The sequence below is a fragment of the Lytechinus pictus genome, chromosome 2 (genome assembly GCF_037042905.1).
Source record: "Lytechinus pictus isolate F3 Inbred chromosome 2, Lp3.0, whole genome shotgun sequence".
NCBI lineage: Eukaryota > Metazoa > Echinodermata > Echinoidea > Temnopleuroida > Toxopneustidae > Lytechinus > Lytechinus pictus.
Window position 1 is genome coordinate 42,350,660 of NC_087246.1, and position 20,478 is coordinate 42,371,137.

The 20,478-nt window shown below is 40.6% G+C and overlaps 1 protein-coding gene across 1 annotated transcript; it reads right to left on the reverse strand.

The window, feature by feature from the left end:
• Window position 1: 1 nt before the first annotated feature.
• LOC129279496 (uncharacterized) lies at window positions 2-3,139 on the reverse strand. Its single transcript, XM_054915607.2, has one exon. It carries the CDS (start codon window positions 3,137-3,139, stop codon window positions 2-4), a length of 3,138 nt encoding a protein of 1,045 aa, XP_054771582.2.
• Window positions 3,140-20,478: the final 17,339 nt, after the last annotated feature.

Genomic DNA, 20,478 nt, shown 5'->3' on the forward strand with positions numbered 1-20,478 from the left:
ATTATTCATCCACATGAATGCCTAACTGAAGACAATAACACACACAAAATTCCTTGCGCTGTTTCAAAGGAGTGACTCTGGCTCGTGCACAAACAAATGATAAATGAGCATCAGTGTCCTTAGGGTGAGACCATCTCAACCAGACCACCATACCCATTGCATCTTCCGATGCGTCACTCGCTCCGTGTAGAGAAACCTCAGGTAGTGGTCTCATTCCCTTGAATTGTGTTGGAATCAAGCATCTAGGAATTTCTACACCATCGATCTGCTGGAGGTCCTTGTATATCCCGTCTAGCATAGCATACAGTGTACTCTTCCTGTCCAGGCACGTGTCCCAGTCAAAGTTCAGTTGCCATAACTTCTGCAAGAGTATTTTTGGACGTACAAGAATCCCTGATAGGATGCCGAAGACATCATAGTAAGAAGCTAGCTGTCCCAGAATGTTACGTTTTGTTGGAGCATCTTTACATGGGTTGACTTCTTTAACCTTCAGTGTGTCTTTGCTGAGATCCCACTTGGTCCCAAGTACCATAGCATTGCTGTCATCTTCTGACTCGTCACAAATCACTTTGGCATTTGATTGCCATTTTCTTATGGCAAATTTACCCTTCCTGAGAGTCTCAGTAAGTTTTACTTTCAGATCAAGAGCTTCTTGCACATTGGCTACTGACTCGTTGAGGTCATCCATGTAAAACTGATCAGTGATGACTTTTCTCAGCTGCTCATCATCTGGTGCATGCTCTTCGACTACATGCCGTAATGTCACAATCGCAGCTGTTGGAGACGGCTTATCCCCAAAGGTTACTGTTGTCAGTTCATAGACTTCAATGGGCTCAGTAGGCTTCTCACGGAACAGAAATCTATGAAAGCGGGCATCATCAGGTCTTATCTTGATTGCTTGAAACATCTTAGAGATATCTGCTATGACACCAACTTCATTTTCTCTGAATCTTAAGGCAACATCAAAAATGTCATTGTTGATGTTGTCACCCTTCACAAGATATCTATTGAGTGAATGGCCCTGGAATCTTGCTTTGGCATCATATACCACTCGTACTGGGGTTGACTTGGAGTCCTTCTTGACAGCGAAATGAGGTAGGAACCACATTTTCTTTCCTTCATCTCTCTCTTTCTGTAACTGTGCTTTACTGATATGACGGGAGACGCCCCTCATTTGCTGGTCCTTCATCTGTTTGCAGTATACCTCCCATTCTTCTTGACGGTTAGCAAACTGGTGCTCCAGACTTCTCAATCTCTTAACTGCATACAAGTAATTGTCTGGAAGATCGTCTGGTTGCTTCTTCCATGGTAGATCTATCTGGTACGATCCATCAGGAAGTTGAGTGACACTCTTCTGCATTGACTCGGTCGCACTCTTATTCAACACTTCATCTGCGCAATGACATCTCCGTGGTTCAAGACCAACCGTCTCAAGACCCATGAACTCTTCTACTGGTCCGGTGGCTGAGATGTTCAGGTAGTTCAAGAGTGGATTGGCACCTGCAAAACGGCCTCCCTGGATGTACCATCCAAGTGGGCAACGAACAGCAATAGGATCTTGTGATTTATGACCACGTACATACTCTTCCCAGATCATCAGATTGGTGTTATCTACTCCCAGCAGTACATCAATGGTTGTAGAAGCAGGTGTGTTGATCTCGACACCTCTCAAGTGGTCATATTGGTTAAGATCTTCAGCTTGAATGATTGGAGCATTCCCACAAGGCTTGTCGATCTCTGTCATTGTTAGTGGGTAAGACCGTTTACTCTCCAGATCCTCTAGGTAGCAATCGATCAGTCTTAATTTACGTGAAATCATTTTACCTCCAACCAGTGTTAGCTCATGATCTTGGTACCTATCATCTTCCATCCTAGGTAGGATCCCCTCTCTGATAAGGGTTGCCTGACTACCACCATCAAGCAGTATGCGAACCAAATGACGAGTGTTGCGAATCCGAACGTACCCCATAACTGTTGGGAGAATACCACTTAATTGAGTTCCTGTGGCAGTATAAACATTAGCTTGAGTTTGGTCTGGAACAAAGGAACTTGCACTGGCATTCAACAGCCCTGAGGGTTCAATCCACTGGCTTGAGGAACTTGCACTATTCCCATACACCACTGGACAGATAGCTGAGAAATGAGAATCACTTCCACATGTGCGGATAATACAGGGGGAAGCAAATTGACAGGATCTGAGATTATGTGGAGGTTTCCCAGCTGCACAGTTGTTATGCCCACAACGCCTGCAAATGTTATTCTTCTCCATAATATCATATTTCTCTTTCAGATCTAGTCCACGGAACTTCTTACAGGTTTTGAGATAGTGTGCGCGAGAATCCCTGTGTAATGCACACTTTGGCACCTCGGGTTGAGAACCTTTCCCACGTTGTTTTGGAGAGGGATGAACTGTGGCGGAGTTAGAGCACCTACTGGTCTTGTCATTTTTAGATGGCATTGGTGTCTCTGCATGAGTAAGCTTGGCCTTATCAAGCAATAGCAACTGGCTGTAGAGCCACTTCAAAAGGCCAGTCAATGTATCAGAAGTATGCTCATCTCTCACACTCTTGAAGAAAGCTATGCGATGCTCTTCTGGCAGCTTCTGTCTAATGTTGCTCAACATTATCCTGCTATTCAGCTCTCCTTCCAGGCCAACAGTCTCTGCTTGGTTTTCAAATGTTAGTAAGGTTTGGACAAACCGTTTCATTGCAGGTAGACTAATCTTTCCTTTATGTTCATATGGCTTCAGGTCATCAAGTTCTTTTAGAAGACTATCAACCACCTTGTCTGGATCTCCATAGTATTCATCCAATATCTCCCATGCACGAGCAACACTAACACATCCTTTTATCATGTTGCGCTCTCTGTTGTTGATCATTGACTCTGTGAGCTGGTAGAAGCACTCAATCTCAGTTAAGCCTCCTGCACAGTGGACAAACAGCTCCTTGAATCGTCTGTAATCCTTCAAATCCCCACTAAAGGTTGGGAATTTCATCCGCGCCATCTTGGGAGTTGAGGATGGGGCAACACGAGGTTGGGATAGTGTAGAATTCACATCACCTGTATGAGTTTCTTGATGAGATGTTGATAATGTTGCTGGCCCTCTGGCATCGGATGTAGTCTGAGGGCAGCGTTCCATGTTCTTTTTAGCTTGAATCAGCGCTTGGACAAATTGGGCTTCACAGTCATTCATCTATTTCTCCTCTGACTCTGTGTCGTCTTCGATGACTTCTATCAGCTCAGCGTGCTTCTTTTCGACACCCTCGAATTGCTCTTCTGCCTTGCTGATGTACCTCTGGAATATGTTGATGTCACCAAGGTCATTCTTTGCGAGATTGTCCAAAGTTGTCAGCGTCCTGGTAAGCTGACCTTTCAGGTTGCGACGTGACAGCTTCAGACTCTTGACGTCATCACCCATGATGGATTAAGAAGACAGAGAACTTGTATGAACACACAAGAGTTGTTGAAGAATGTCCCGAATTAGTGATGTAATACTTAGTAACACGTTGTTGCAATAATAAAGATGAGTGGAAACTGTTCTTAAGTTCTTGTGTTGTTTAATTTCTAGTTTCAACTCTCTGTTTCAACGAAGTAGCAATAACAATAAAAGATTCCTGCAGAAAATAAAACAAAGAGAAAGGAAAAATAAGAAGTATAGTTTTCAAAAACCATAGCTAATAAACCTACGTTTGTTTTACAATAAGCTATCAAGTTTTCAGTTATTTCCTGAAATGATGTGACTTTTTCAATTCTTGCATAACAATCACCAAATATCAAATTTGCAATAACTTTTCATACCAAAACTACTAATTCAGAATCATTAAAAAAATCCTGGGCAATCTGTACTTCAAGCTTGAAATTATTCATCAGAGAATCCCAGAGGTTCAAAACGACCTGAACTATTTCCAATCATTTACAACTCCGCGAATCCAAGCATAAATTAAGCAGCAGATCACTTTTACAACTGACAGAATATCAATCCGCACTCAATTTTCTGCGTAGGTTTGTGTATGTATCACTTATGGCAACCTCCGCCATACAAATAAATAGTACATGCCTGAAACTAGTATTTAAACTCAATTTTCTCTCAAAACATATCATAACTCATCATATTCATTACTGTTCAATAATTAGCATTTCTCACAACTCAGAGCAATTATTTTCTACCAAAAAGATGAAACTGGAATTTATAGAATCCGCAGAGTAAGCAGCCACACTTCTGCGGGAGAATCAAACAATTTCTTGACAGATCGATCTATAAAAGCCCTTCAAAAGGCATTATGAAATACAGTTATTTCTTCACTTTGAATCATAAAGACACTATAACTATCCAAAATATCATAAACGATTTCAACAGACCTTTTTAGTGCATAACTCTGGTAAATTTTAAAGAAATCTGAGGAAACCCGACGACACGTCGAGCGTATCACTAACTCATGGCTAAGCATAAAGCAGCTTTTTCTTTTCCGTAATTTAGTAGTCTTGTCGCAGCCGCTTTAGAGGAAAGTACAACGTATGTCATAACACTTTTGATCTAAAACATGAAACAAATAATTTTTTCATGCAACAAAAGTTGTTGTTTTCACACTTAATTTCTGTTTGAGCACAAATGATTATTAGATCATGATAAAGCTGAAGATCTAAGCTTTGATATGATATAGTTTTTATAAGAAGATGTATTTTAGATGGGTCAGCAGCCAGCTTTTCATAGGCCAAGTACATTTAGCAGCTCAAAAACAAGAATTGGTCTTAGAGGCTGTTCTCACTACGTTCCTAAAACTAGTTTACTGGAAACTAGTTTAGTGGAAACTAGTTTAACGCGTAGTGAGAACGGTCGAAGCGGTCTTGGAAGCGATCTTCCAAACCAGTTTGGAAAACCACCTCGCGATGTAGTTTTCAAGATCGTTTTGCCTCATTAAACTGGTTTTAGCGTAAGTGAGGACACAACCGTTCTTCGGGAAGCGATCTTCGCACATTTTGAGCGCTCTACTCCACACGACAGGTGTAGAATGCCGATGCTGCGGTTTTGAATTTTGCGCGAAACGTGTCACCCAACTGAGAGCGTTTCCATAGCAACAAGAGCGCTTTACGTGAAGTGATTTTGAAAACCACTTTCGTGTGATCAAGTGGGAACGCTAGCAAAGCGATCTTCCAAAGTGGTTTCCTGAATCGGTTTCCAGTAAACTAGTTTTAGAAAGCGTAATGAGAATGGCCTCATGGAGACCCACGCAACACACCCACGCAAATTCCAATGTTCCCCACACTGGGCCTTTGCAAGGTCACACTCACCATGTGGTAATCTCTTCAAATTACCCGCGCCTGTTGCTTTGAAAACATTATTCAGCTAATCAGAACTCTGGATTTTTCAGAAATCTCGTCTTGCATCTTGATGGAAAAAGCTGGCTGCTGACCCATCTAAAAGATGCCACATATCAAGAGTGACATTGTAAGAAAGTATAGAGTTTGAGCTTTCTGATGATATAAATAATGTTTGTGCCTAAAACACAAAATGTTACACAATTTGCAAGTGAAAACAGAGGAAGAAATTTCTGTTTGATGCATCTTTTCAGGTAAAAAATTAACTTATTTATCAAAATATTTCATTCAAAAGAAATGATCAATAAACAAGAGTATTATTTACTCTTCCCCATGGTACAAAAGTAATCAATATTACTCAAGGAGAAAGTGGTAAAATTCTTTGAGAAAGAAAGTCTCACAATTCACAAGATTTTGCAGGGACATGAATTCAGCCACGAGAGGATAAAAATTGATAAATCTTGCTCATTTGCTCATTAACACAGGGGCTTGCCGACTGACTGTACTCTGGTGAGAAGTTAAACCAAATTGAAACCAAAAAAAAATCGCTCGCGCGTCGCGCTCCCATTGATATTACATTATATATTCATGGATTTTTTTAAGAACACATTAAAAAAGTGGTCTTTAATTGCCTTTATTTTTTAAATGTGATTATGTAATAAGATAATTCAAAATTCATTTAAAGCAGATACAAACCAATATCGCCATCTCGAGTCCTCAACTACTCATACCTGGCCAGTTTCCTGACCCATAATGCTAGTGTAGTCTAGTAATATAGACCCACTTGAGTGATAACATGCTACTTAACTACTCAATACATTTATACCGTAATGACAAGTAGCAAAATAATTACTTTTCCTCTCAAAAGATTTTAGGTTCTCTATACAAATGCAATTATAGGTCAATTTATTCTCTTGTAGTATTAGCAGATATCTGAAAACGTATTTTTCAAGATTATGTATTTATAACACACAGTCAATGAGAGACCACACACAGTTCTTCCCCCCTTTAAGGCACTTAAGTTTGCCTGGCCGGGAGGGAGGGGCGCCATTTTCGAAAAGTACACATGGGCGCCAAAAATCAGGTCAAATTTGGGCCCCCCTCCCCATGAAATCCTGGATCAGCGCCTGGGTTCTTTAACACTAACCCAATTAGGGCAATCCCCCCTGACTTCAAGGAAAATGTTACCCCCATATTTTACCGCTAGGGACTGTTACCCCCCGAAAATTTACCCTCCAGATAATTACCCCTAGTACGGAGCCTTGAAAATGCCATCGACGTGATGACATGGCGGGATACTTTATCTTGCCATGTCTAATTAATAAGCTTATTATTTCGACATGGCGATATATTCTATCTTGCCAAGTCGATATGTCAACATGGCGAGATATGAAGTGTACATGTCCCGGCGAGAATCTAATGTATCTCGCCATGTGGACATAATGAGCTTATTTAGTCGAAATGGCAAGATAAAGTATCTCGCCATGTTCTCAAGTCGATGGCATTTTAAAGGCTCCGTACTAGGGGTAAATGGCGTCTAGAGGGTAAATTTCCGGGGGTGGGTAACAGTCCCCGACAATAAAAATGTGGACATAATATTTTAGATGTCCAGGGGGTAAATGTCCGGGAGGTAGATGTCCGGGGGGGGTAGATATCCGGGGGTGGTAGATGTCTAGGGGTAGATGTCCGGGGGATAGATGTCCAGGGGTAGATTTCCGGGGGAGTAGATGTCCGGGGGGTAGATGTCCGGGGTTAAATGTCCGGGGGGTAGATGTCCTAGGGGTACTTGTCCTAGGGGGTACTTGTCCTAAGGGGGTGGATGTCCTAGAATCGCGAAAAAGAATGCAATTTCAAGGCCCTGAATCAAATGGTATTGGCAATGAAGCTACGACAGGGGAAGGTTTCGCTTCTAATTATGAATCTCTAGATCGAAATTAGATGAAGAATAACGAAGTCAATCAATTAAATATTTATACGCCTGTCTTAGACGGGACGTACAGTTGAGGCCAAAAGTTTACATACACCCATGGAATTCAGGGAAATTTGTTTGCTTGCCAAACATCGTAAAATTTACTACATGTATATCTTCAGAAATATAGATACTACCATGACAAATTTGGTATCAAATGAAATAATGTATTAAGCTCTTTTCACATGATTGGGATGCCGTTGGGATTAAAGTATATTTCAGGTGGAATTGACCTTTGAAGAAAAAAAAGGAATATTCATGCCAAATGTATTTTATTGTTTATTATAATTTCAAACATCGTTTCATGAAATATAAATTTCAAATCTATGATTTATGTTACATTTTCTATCATGATATGTCACCACTGAACAAAAAAGTGTAATCTGAAATGTTTGTGTTGAGAAGTAACTAGCACAAATGTGAAATGTTTTTGTCAAGTTTTTATTTATAATTTGTCTTATGAAGATTTTGGGAGTAAAAAATTACAACTAAATATTTTTCAGCTCCTGATGACAAAGCAATGTGATGAAGGGGCATGACATACTCATTTGTTTTATATCAAATTCGTCATGATAGCACAAATATTTTATTAGATACATTAGATTTTAAGATGTTTGGCAAGTGTCAACTTTTCTTTGAATTTCCTGGGTGTACATGTATGTAAACTTCTGGCCTCAACTGTATTATGGTATCACGCTCGGTGTCCATTCGTCTGTCTGTTAACTTTTCCTTGTAACACGATAACTTCAGTTTGACTTAGGCTCATATAATTAAGTGTGTATGATACATATATGGATCCCAGGAAGCCTATTGATTTTGAGGTCAAAAGTTCAAGGTCACAGTGACATGTTTTTGTTTTACCCTTCTGTAGTCCTTGTAAATGCGATAACTTCAGTTTTACTTAACCTTGGCTCATATAATTTGGTGAGTATGATACTAGCAAGGATCCCAGGAAGCCTATAAATTTTGAGGTCAAAAGGTCAAAGGTCAAGGTCACACTGACATGCTTTCTTCTTACCCTTCTGCAGTCCTTGTAACACGACAACTTCAGTTTAACTTAATCTAGGCTCATATAATTTGGTGTGTATGATACTAGCAAGTATCCCAGGAAGCATATCGATTTTGATGTCAAAAGGACAAAGGTCAAGGTTACACTGACATGTTTTCATCATACCCTTCTTCATGATAACTTCAGTTTAACTTAATCTAGGCTCATATAATTGGTGTGTATGATACTAGCAAGTATCCCAGGAAGCCTATCGATTTTGAGGTCAAAAGGACAAAGGTCAAGGTCACACTTACATGTTTTCATCTTACCCTTCTGAAGTCCTTGTAAATGCGATAACTTTAGTTAAACTTAACCTAGGCTCATATAATTTGGTGTGTATGATACTAGCATGAATCCCAGGAAGCCTGTTGATTTTGAGGTCAAAAGTTCAAAGGTCAAGGTCACAGAGAAAGAAGAAAAGAGAAAGAAGGAAACGAAAATGAAAAGAAAAGAGGCTGTTGGTCTGACGCCCACCGGAAAAATGATAAAAATGTTGGGTCACGAAGGAATGTTCCACTACTCCATGTAGGCTATACCGACAGTGTTTAGAATGTACTGTCACACAGGGCTGTTCTAACTGCTTCATGTTCCGAGAGTGATATGAATGTACCGGTTTTAGGTCTAATTCGCCTAAAAATTTAACCCATTCTTTTTGCCTACAGTGATTAACATTGCCCGGCCGTAGGTCTAAGTCACCAACATTTTTAGCTCGGGCTTCACGCTCGCATCATTCATTTAGAGTGTTCCATTATCATCTTCACAAGTTTTTTACGTGTTGGACAGCACATTTAAAATGTTCCTTTTCAGGTCAGTAAATTTAGTTCGCGCTATAGACAGCTTGTTCTTTATTGTTTTTACAACGTCCAGTCGTGATCAAGTAGTAATATCACAATATTTATTGTTGAGCATGATGTCCTTCGTATTCATTTTCACAAGAAGTGCAAAAGGAATGTCCAGTTTTTATGTCTACATGTAAAAATAAAGCTTATTTAAATTAAAAAAACTGCTTAGAATGTCTAGTTGTCGTGTCATAGCGTAGGTTTTAGCGTAAGTGAGGACACAACCGTTCTTCGGGAAGCGATCTTCGCACATTTTGAGCGCTCTACTCCACACGACAGGTGTAGAATGCCGATGCTGCGGTTTTGAATTTTGCGCGAAACGTGTCACCCAACTGAGAGCGTTTCCATAGCAACAAGAGCGCTTTACGTGAAGTGATTTTGAAAACCACTTTCGTGTGATCAAGTGGGAACGCTAGCAAAGCGATCTTCCAAAGTGGTTTCCTGAATCGGTTTCCAGTAAACTAGTTTTAGAAAGCGTAATGAGAATGGCCTCATGGAGACCCACGCAACACACCCACGCAAATTCCAATGTTCCCCACACTGGGCCTTTGCAAGGTCACACTCACCATGTGGTAATCTCTTCAAATTACCCGCGCCTGTTGCTTTGAAAACATTATTCAGCTAATCAGAACTCTGGATTTTTCAGAAATCTCGTCTTGCATCTTGATGGAAAAAGCTGGCTGCTGACCCATCTAAAAGATGCCACATATCAAGAGTGACATTGTAAGAAAGTATAGAGTTTGAGCTTTCTGATGATATAAATAATGTTTGTGCCTAAAACACAAAATGTTACACAATTTGCAAGTGAAAACAGAGGAAGAAATTTCTGTTTGATGCATCTTTTCAGGTAAAAAATTAACTTATTTATCAAAATATTTCATTCAAAAGAAATGATCAATAAACAAGAGTATTATTTACTCTTCCCCATGGTACAAAAGTAATCAATATTACTCAAGGAGAAAGTGGTAAAATTCTTTGAGAAAGAAAGTCTCACAATTCACAAGATTTTGCAGGGACATGAATTCAGCCACGAGAGGATAAAAATTGATAAATCTTGCTCATTTGCTCATTAACACAGGGGCTTGCCGACTGACTGTACTCTGGTGAGAAGTTAAACCAAATTGAAACCAAAAAAAAATCGCTCGCGCGTCGCGCTCCCATTGATATTACATTATATATTCATGGATTTTTTTAAGAACACATTAAAAAAGTGGTCTTTAATTGCCTTTATTTTTTAAATGTGATTATGTAATAAGATAATTCAAAATTCATTTAAAGCAGATACAAACCAATATCGCCATCTCGAGTCCTCAACTACTCATACCTGGCCAGTTTCCTGACCCATAATGCTAGTGTAGTCTAGTAATATAGACCCACTTGAGTGATAACATGCTACTTAACTACTCAATACATTTATACCGTAATGACAAGTAGCAAAATAATTACTTTTCCTCTCAAAAGATTTTAGGTTCTCTATACAAATGCAATTATAGGTCAATTTATTCTCTTGTAGTATTAGCAGATATCTGAAAACGTATTTTTCAAGATTATGTATTTATAACACACAGTCAATGAGAGACCACACACAGTTCTTCCCCCCTTTAAGGCACTTAAGTTTGCCTGGCCGGGAGGGAGGGGCGCCATTTTCGAAAAGTACACATGGGCGCCAAAAATCAGGTCAAATTTGGGCCCCCCTCCCCATGAAATCCTGGATCAGCGCCTGGGTTCTTTAACACTAACCCAATTAGGGCAATCCCCCCTGACTTCAAGGAAAATGTTACCCCCATATTTTACCGCTAGGGACTGTTACCCCCCGAAAATTTACCCTCCAGATAATTACCCCTAGTACGGAGCCTTGAAAATGCCATCGACGTGATGACATGGCGGGATACTTTATCTTGCCATGTCTAATTAATAAGCTTATTATTTCGACATGGCGATATATTCTATCTTGCCAAGTCGATATGTCAACATGGCGAGATATGAAGTGTACATGTCCCGGCGAGAATCTAATGTATCTCGCCATGTGGACATAATGAGCTTATTTAGTCGAAATGGCAAGATAAAGTATCTCGCCATGTTCTCAAGTCGATGGCATTTTAAAGGCTCCGTACTAGGGGTAAATGGCGTCTAGAGGGTAAATTTCCGGGGGTGGGTAACAGTCCCCGACAATAAAAATGTGGACATAATATTTTAGATGTCCAGGGGGTAAATGTCCGGGAGGTAGATGTCCGGGGGGGGTAGATATCCGGGGGTGGTAGATGTCTAGGGGTAGATGTCCGGGGGATAGATGTCCAGGGGTAGATGTCCGGGGGTAGATTTCCGGGGGAGTAGATGTCCGGGGGGTAGATGTCCGGGGTTAAATGTCCGGGGGGTAGATGTCCTAGGGGTACTTGTCCTAGGGGGTACTTGTCCTAAGGGGGTGGATGTCCTAGAATCGCGAAAAAGAATGCAATTTCAAGGCCCTGAATCAAATGGTATTGGCAATGAAGCTACGACAGGGGAAGGTTTCGCTTCTAATTATGAATCTCTAGATCGAAATTAGATGAAGAATAACGAAGTCAATCAATTAAATATTTATACGCCTGTCTTAGACGGGACGTACAGTTGAGGCCAAAAGTTTACATACACCCATGGAATTCAGGGAAATTTGTTTGCTTGCCAAACATCGTAAAATTTACTACATGTATATCTTCAGAAATATAGATACTACCATGACAAATTTGGTATCAAATGAAATAATGTATTAAGCTCTTTTCACATGATTGGGATGCCGTTGGGATTAAAGTATATTTCAGGTGGAATTGACCTTTGAAGAAAAAAAAGGAATATTCATGCCAAATGTATTTTATTGTTTATTATAATTTCAAACATCGTTTCATGAAATATAAATTTCAAATCTATGATTTATGTTACATTTTCTATCATGATATGTCACCACTGAACAAAAAAGTGTAATCTGAAATGTTTGTGTTGAGAAGTAACTAGCACAAATGTGAAATGTTTTTGTCAAGTTTTTATTTATAATTTGTCTTATGAAGATTTTGGGAGTAAAAAATTACAACTAAATATTTTTCAGCTCCTGATGACAAAGCAATGTGATGAAGGGGCATGACATACTCATTTGTTTTATATCAAATTCGTCATGATAGCACAAATATTTTATTAGATACATTAGATTTTAAGATGTTTGGCAAGTGTCAACTTTTCTTTGAATTTCCTGGGTGTACATGTATGTAAACTTCTGGCCTCAACTGTATTATGGTATCACGCTCGGTGTCCATTCGTCTGTCTGTTAACTTTTCCTTGTAACACGATAACTTCAGTTTGACTTAGGCTCATATAATTAAGTGTGTATGATACATATATGGATCCCAGGAAGCCTATTGATTTTGAGGTCAAAAGGTCAAGGTCACAGTGACATGTTTTTGTTTTACCCTTCTGCAGTCCTTGTAAATGCGATAACTTCAGTTTTACTTAACCTTGGCTCATATAATTTGGTGAGTATGATACTAGCAAGGATCCCAGGAAGCCTATAAATTTTGAGGTCAAAAGGTCAAAGGTCAAGGTCACACTGACATGCTTTCTTCTTACCCTTCTGCAGTCCTTGTAACACGACAACTTCAGTTTAACTTAATCTAGGCTCATATAATTTGGTGTGTATGATACTAGCAAGTATCCCAGGAAGCATATCGATTTTGATGTCAAAAGGACAAAGGTCAAGGTTACACTGACATGTTTTCATCATACCCTTCTTCAGTCCTTGTAACATGATAACTTCAGTTTAACTTAATCTAGGCTCATATAATTGGTGTGTATGATACTAGCAAGTATCCCAGGAAGCCTATCGATTTTGAGGTCAAAAGGACAAAGGTCAAGGTCACACTTACATGTTTTCATCTTACCCTTCTGAAGTCCTTGTAAATGCGATAACTTTAGTTAAACTTAACCTAGGCTCATATAATTTGGTGTGTATGATACTAGCATGAATCCCAGGAAGCCTGTTGATTTTGAGGTCAAAAGTTCAAAGGTCAAGGTCACAGAGAAAGAAGAAAAGAGAAAGAAGGAAACGAAAATGAAAAGAAAAGAGGCTGTTGGTCTGACGCCCACCGGAAAAATGATAAAAATGTTGGGTCACGAAGGAATGTTCCACTACTCCATGTAGGCTATACCGACAGTGTTTAGAATGTACTGTCACACAGGGCTGTTCTAACTGCTTCATGTTCCGAGAGTGATATGAATGTACCGGTTTTAGGTCTAATTCGCCTAAAAATTTAACCCATTCTTTTTGCCTACAGTGATTAACATTGCCCGGCCGTAGGTCTAAGTCACCAACATTTTTAGCTCGGGCTTCACGCTCGCATCATTCATTTAGAGTGTTCCATTATCATCTTCACAAGTTTTTTACGTGTTGGACAGCACATTTAAAATGTTCCTTTTCAGGTCAGTAAATTTAGTTCGCGCTATAGACAGCTTGTTCTTTATTGTTTTTACAACGTCCAGTCGTGATCAAGTAGTAATATCACAATATTTATTGTTGAGCATGATGTCCTTCGTATTCATTTTCACAAGAAGTGCAAAAGGAATGTCCAGTTTTTATGTCTACATGTAAAAATAAAGCTTATTTAAATTAAAAAAACTGCTTAGAATGTCTAGTTGTCGTGTCATAATATAGAGAATTTCAGCTCTCGATATTCGCTCGCATTGTTTCATTGAATATCTACCATGTCCACAGTGGCGTATCTAGGACAAACAAGGCCTGGGACAAGTCATTGCACCCCTTTCAAAGTGTAGGTCTATATATATATATATATATATATATAGATCTTAAAAACTGAAGAAGGCCAGGGCCGAAAGCTTTACAACATAGTGTATACTTTGCTTCATCCTTGATTCTACTCTACTCTTCACACATATATATATATATATATATATATATATATATATATACTCTGCACTCGACCAGTGAAAATAAAACATATGTTAAGACAGAATAATCTAGTCCGTTTTTTTTTTAAATCCTGCACTCGACCAGTGAAAATAAAACATGTTAAGACAGAATAACTAACGTAAACAATGTATGCGAGCGCTAAACACGTGCCTATTATTTTCAGCAAGATCTTAAAAATGAATGATTTACTACATGTATTAGTAGAGCGGATAAGCTCCAAAAATCACAACAATTGTGCAAATTTTGACTAAAGCATGAAACTTTCACAAGTATTAGTATATGCCATAAGATTTATTTTAAAGATGGGAGGTAAATTTATAAATGCCATTTTCAGCCGTTGCCATGGCAACGGATTAATTTCTCAAAAATGACATACATTCCCATGTAAATGGTAAATAAACATGATATAGATGACCAAAATAATAATATGAAATTTAGAAATATTCAAGATCACCAAGATAGTTCCAATTGGTCCGTTGCCATGGCAATGGCTAGTTTTTCCCCAGAAAAATAAAAATTTTGATTAAAAAATCGTTGTAGAATATGATTTATCTTTAATTTTCCCTAATTTTACAGTGTTAAACAAAGATATTTTGGTTGCGAAATGTATAAATTACATCACAAGCCATTGTCATGGCAACCAAATAACATCTAATTTACAAAAAATAATATGGTTGACAAGACAATGGTCAGGTGGAAAATACTAATAGAATTGACTTAATCTGTATGCTTAAGTTTTGACCCCCTCTTTTGAACAAAAAATACAGAAAGTGTTCTGCAGGAGTTCTTTATAAAGATAACAAATTATGTTTATAAATTAATATTTTAGTTGGTTGCAATGGCTGAAGATGTTATATATTAACAGCAAGCATATATATGCTTAGCACCCTAAAAATTAGGGGAAATGAAAGAAAAATCAGATTTTACAATGTTTTTGTTTATGAAAGCTGCTGATACTTTTCTGGGGGAAATGAGCTGTTACCATGGCAATGGGACATTTGAAACACTAATGTTTATCATTAAATTCAAGTATTACCAAGGCAAAATCAATTTATTATTCTAATGATCTCATACAGAATACTAAGTGAATTTTTTGTTCAAAATTGAATGACTGGCCAAACCTTTCCCACATTGAGTTATTTGTAATTGTATTTTCCACCTGTCCATAATCTTGTCATCCAAATTATTATTTTTTTGTAAATTAGACATTATTTGGTTGCCATGGCAATAGCTTCAGATGTTATATTAATAGATTTAGTCACAAACATATCTCGCTTAGTACCTTAAAATTATTGAAAATGGAATGATGATCATACATGTATTCTACATTTTTATCAATATTTTTATCTTTCTAGAGGGAAATAAGCTGTTGCCATGGCAACGGGTCCTTTGCAACATTGTTTTTTTAATAGTTTAATTCAAGCATTACCAAGGCAACATAATTTGTTATCTTTATAAAGAACTCCTGCAGAACTCTTTCTGTATTTTTTGTTCAAATTAGGGGGTCAAAACTTAAGCATACAGATTAAGCCAATTCCACCTGTCCATTGTCTTGTCAACCATGTTATGTTTGCAAATTAGATGTTATTTGGTTGCCATGGCAATGGCTTGAGATGTAATTTAAACATTTAACAACCAAAATATCTTTGTTTAACACTGTAAAATTATGGAAAATTAAAGATAAATCATATTCTACGTTTTTTAAATCAATTTTTTTTTCCTGGGGAAAAACAAGCCGTTGCCATGGCAACAGACCGATTGGAACTATCTAGGTGATCTTGAATATTTCAATGTATTCAATTGGGAGCCTGAAATTATTATTTTGGTCATCTATATCATGTTTATTTACCATTTACATGGGAATGTATTTTTGAGAAATTAATCCATTGCCATGGCAACGGCCGAAAATGGCATTTATGAATTTACCTCCCATCTTTAAAATAAGTCATACGGCATATACTAATACTTGTGAAAGTTTCATGCTTTAGTCATAATTTGCACAATTGTTCAGCTTATCCGCTCTACTATATCAATAACTGGGATATATTCATTTGATTTGCTAGTTCATTACTATTAACTTGCACGCCGAATAAAAAGTACACAATTTTCCTGCACGCACGCTGCATGTCCCTAGATGAACGCACTATCCCAAGATCATCGCGCAGTTTGGCGTCCATTTCCTCTTTTACTTTCGCCTGCCGCCGTGATCAGACGTTAGCTAAGTACACTCCCACTTTACTTCTTAAAAGTGTCCGTTGTTTACATATTTATCTATGTATTTACAGCCTATTTCAATCCTTTGCCTTTTGGCTTTAGATTGATTTCATTTATATCCTAGTGCATGGAGCCTTCGTGTTATTATTCACGTTTTTCTTTAAATAAACTTGTGAGTTCCGAACCGTCAGTTTCGTTTTCTCACAGACGGGTTGCTTCCACTTCCCTTCCCCATAGCTCCGCGCACTCTTCCTGCGTGCCGCAGGCATTGATACGACGATCCTTTTGAATTCTTTATTATTCTTGACTTGCACCTTTGCCTCGTCTTGAATTGAATTGATTTTATTTCCCCCCACAGCTTAGGCTATGGGACAGGTAGGAGCGTCGTCCTTGTTTGTTCTCAAACTTGTTTTCAACTTGTTCCTTTGTGAGTCGGTTGATTGTCTCAATCAATCTTTTGTTCTTGTTTGATTAATTGATTGATTGTTTAATTAACCAATTGGTTAATTGTTTAATTATAAATTAATTTTAATAATTATTTTTGTATTGAAAATTTTTTTTTTGGACTTATTGTCTTAAAAAAAGTTCTCTTAAAATTTTTGGGAAGCCCCCCTGTTATCTATTAGCGTCCTTTAAAAAAGTTTTCGCTAATGAGTTTTCGGCTTTCCAGTTTAAGGGAAGTAAGTTTTTACTTCTTCCTTTCAGATCAGCTCCTTTACTTATTTCTTTTGACCCTTGTCAAAAAAAACAAAAAAAAAACCTTGTGTTTTTTTTCTTAGCTGATCCTGCTCTTCGTCCTTGGACTTTGACGTTTCTGTTTTTAATTAATTAACGTCATGTATACGTGTGATTGATAAAAAATTAAAAAAAAAAAAAAAAACTTTAGTTTTTTTTCTCACTTCAGCTTCTTAACTTTGTTTGATCTCATGTTTAAGAAGTCGGTCCTGTTCTTTCCGAAGTTATTAATTTTATTATTAATATTTCTGAAAAGGATCTTGCTTTGTCACCTTTCTTGTCCACCCACCCCTCCGCCCCCTCTCTGTTTTCGACCCTCCTTTGTTCTTTCAGGCTAAGAACTTACCAGGTAGATGAGCTCTTTTGACTCATCTCCTGATGACTCCAAACCTGCCGCTGGGAGAGAACCAGACATGGTATTTTGTTCCCGTGATCAGCGGCGGTGAGTATGAGGGCATGAGAGTGAGACCCTTTGCGATGGGCTCTATAAAGGGTGGAACCGTGGAGTTGCGTCCACGTGCCTTGGAAAAAGGAGGGTGGAACCGTGGAGTTGCGTCCACGTGCCCAAGAGGTTGGAACCGCGCCCACGTGCCCGAGCGTTTTAGGGTGGAACCGTGGCGCAGCGGCCACGTGCCTGAAAGGTGATAGCCACGGCTCCCTCGACGGGACCTGAACCTATTTTGGGGAGTGTTGTACTAGTATAGAAAACTTCACTCCTCCAGGGCTGCTTTACCCACCGGCTATCGGGTCCATCAAGTCCGGGTTAAGAGCATGGGACTCTTTTCCCGGCACAGACTAGGCTCGATGCTTTGTCAGTCTCCTTCAGGGAGCATTAGCAAAGGGCTACCAGCCCCTAGTCACTAGAGACACGTGAGCTCGACTCCGTCAATCTCACGATTATCTGATCAGGGTGGAACCGTGAAATCGCGTCCACGTGCCCTTAAAGGTGGAACCGTGGAATTAGCGTTCATGTGCCTAAACGGCTTGATCAGATTTGGGTGACTTTTCTCATGCGAGATATCACGTCCCCCCTGCCTCTTGTGCCCTCTTCTGCCCCCCGGCGGGGGCTGCATAGAAGAGGAAGAAGAAGAAATTCTAGGTTGCTAACCCTGCTTCGCGGGCAGACCCTTTCTTTCTAAATCTTGTGCCGATGGCCAGTCGTCGTAACTCCATGTTACAACAGAACGCCCTCGAGCATCACGGATTTTTATCCTCATGCTCTCTGTCAGCTAAAACCGCCGTGTCAAACACCGGGCAGGTCAAGCAGACATTCGCCATCTCACACCTCGGAGAGTCACCGGCAATTTCATGATTCGCCGGCTCACGCACCTGCAAGGGAAATTCCCGCTAATACACAGGTGTTATCGACATAAGGGCATCGCCCCCCATTATGTCACCAGACTCCCGATAATTGTGGGTCAGGCGTCGCAACTCTCATGTTGCTTCACACGCCCACGAGCAGTGCGGGTAAATTCCCCCACGCTTCATGTCAGCTTCAGCCGCCGTGTCAAGCACCGGGCAGGTCAAGCAGACATTCGCCATCTCACACCTCCGATAATTGTGGGTCAGGCGTCGCAACTCTCATGTTGCTTCACACGCCCACGAGCAGTGCGGGTAAATTCCCCCACGCTTCATGTCAGCTTCAGCCGCCGTGCTAAGCACCGTGCGGTTCAAGCAGTCACCTGCCCTCTCACGCCGGGCTTTTATTGAAACGCTGTTCACCTACACGGTGACCCCGTTTTTATGCAGGTGCTTCCAACATACGGCTTTCAAGCCAACATGTCGGCAAGCTCTCGATGACCGACGGCTGGACGTTGCATCCTTACAGGTTGCATCAACACGTCCCGAGCATTACGGGTTCTTACCCTCGTGTTCTCCGTCATTACAGACCGCCGCTACGCGACGGCCGGGCTTATCAACAGCCTCGCACCAGCCACCGGCCCTTTTCTTTGAAATTGCCGGCCCTTTCACCCGCACGGGTGTTTTCACGATATGCACAGGTGCTGCTGATGTATGGGTCTCACCCAGCAAGTCGGCAAGCCCCCGTATGTCGCTGGTTGGACGCTGCAGCCGCTTGGCTGCTTTCTGTCGGTATTATTGCCGGTGTCGGGCATTGAGCGGATTGAGTTTCTCCCGCCAGCCCGCACTCCGGGGAGCCGTCGGCGAGTTCACCTGCAGGGGTATCCCCCATTAATATGCAGGTACTCCCGAATTCGCCCTCTACGTCAAGCTTCACAGTTTGACCGGGCATCGCTTACGGCAACGGCTCTTTCAGCGGTAACTCTCTCCATTCTACCCCCTAGGCGGGCCTGTAGATTGGAGATAAGAATTTCTAACATACCGCATGCCTTCCTTCTCTCATGAGAATGTTTGGCTGTTTTTGAGAGGGCAACCTATCACGCCCGCGGACCGTCCGCCCAGGTGACGGGACTGTCAGCTTTTGGCCTGAACCTCACTTTCTATACGAAAGTAAGGGTGCCCTGTCTTTACTTTTAACTCCTTCTCTTCCTTGTGAGGTTAGAGTCAGGGCTAGTACAGACACCCGTCCTCCAGCGATCGCCGCTGTAGTGAGGGCGACTCCGATATTAGCACCATCACCGCTCAGCGGTATGTCTCACTATCTCGTAGCTCTGCCGAGCTTATGAGCATAAATATCGGATCTGAATGTCACGGCGATTAATAGTTCTCCTATACTTAATAATCGCTATGCCTTCACCACCCGGTGCATTATGGTTATTTTGTAAGCTATTTGTCTCGTATTCGGGCGGCTCGTGCGAGCCCTGCCCGATCTGCCATCATCGGTCGTCCCCCCGGACCCCGCCGGCAGCACCCGCACCGAACGCCCAGATACCCCTCCTGTTGACATTCACAACTTGTTCCCCGAGTCTTTCCCGGTCGGGTAAGCATCATCTCGGTGGAAAGAAACAGCCATATATCTCTTTAGATTGTCGGCTGTGTACGTGCGTTCAGGGTTGTTTCAAGCCCCAGGTTTTTTCTGTCGGGTCGGCGAGTTCACTCCAAACTGTCCGCCACCAGGCCATCGGTCGAGCTCAAACAGTCTATCTGATAGACTGCCCTCTATGTGGGTCAAGCTTGCGGGCGTCTCCGCCGCTTCCTCGTGTGGAGTGGGCTACGGTCGATGCATTTACCGTGCCCGTGTGTCGAGTTGTCTTCTTTTTTAGAAGCTTTTTCACTCGGCACACTTGAGTCGCCTCGCAGGCTGCTTTCATCCTCCTTCCATGCTATGTATGTGACCATGGTCACTGCGTGACCGAGGATGATGTAATCGTGGTGGATATACATTTATGTATAAAATGTATACGTGTGTGTATGCATACTTATGCCTGTCTAACCACGATCACCACGACCCGCTTTCTCTCGGGCCGACTGTGGATGAGTCCCTCCA

Excerpts from the sequence above, each read along its gene's own strand:
- LOC129279496 (XM_054915607.2), bottom strand. The coding sequence starts at position 3,139 with ATGGAACGCTGCCCTCAGACTACATCCGATGCCAGAGGGCCAGCAACA.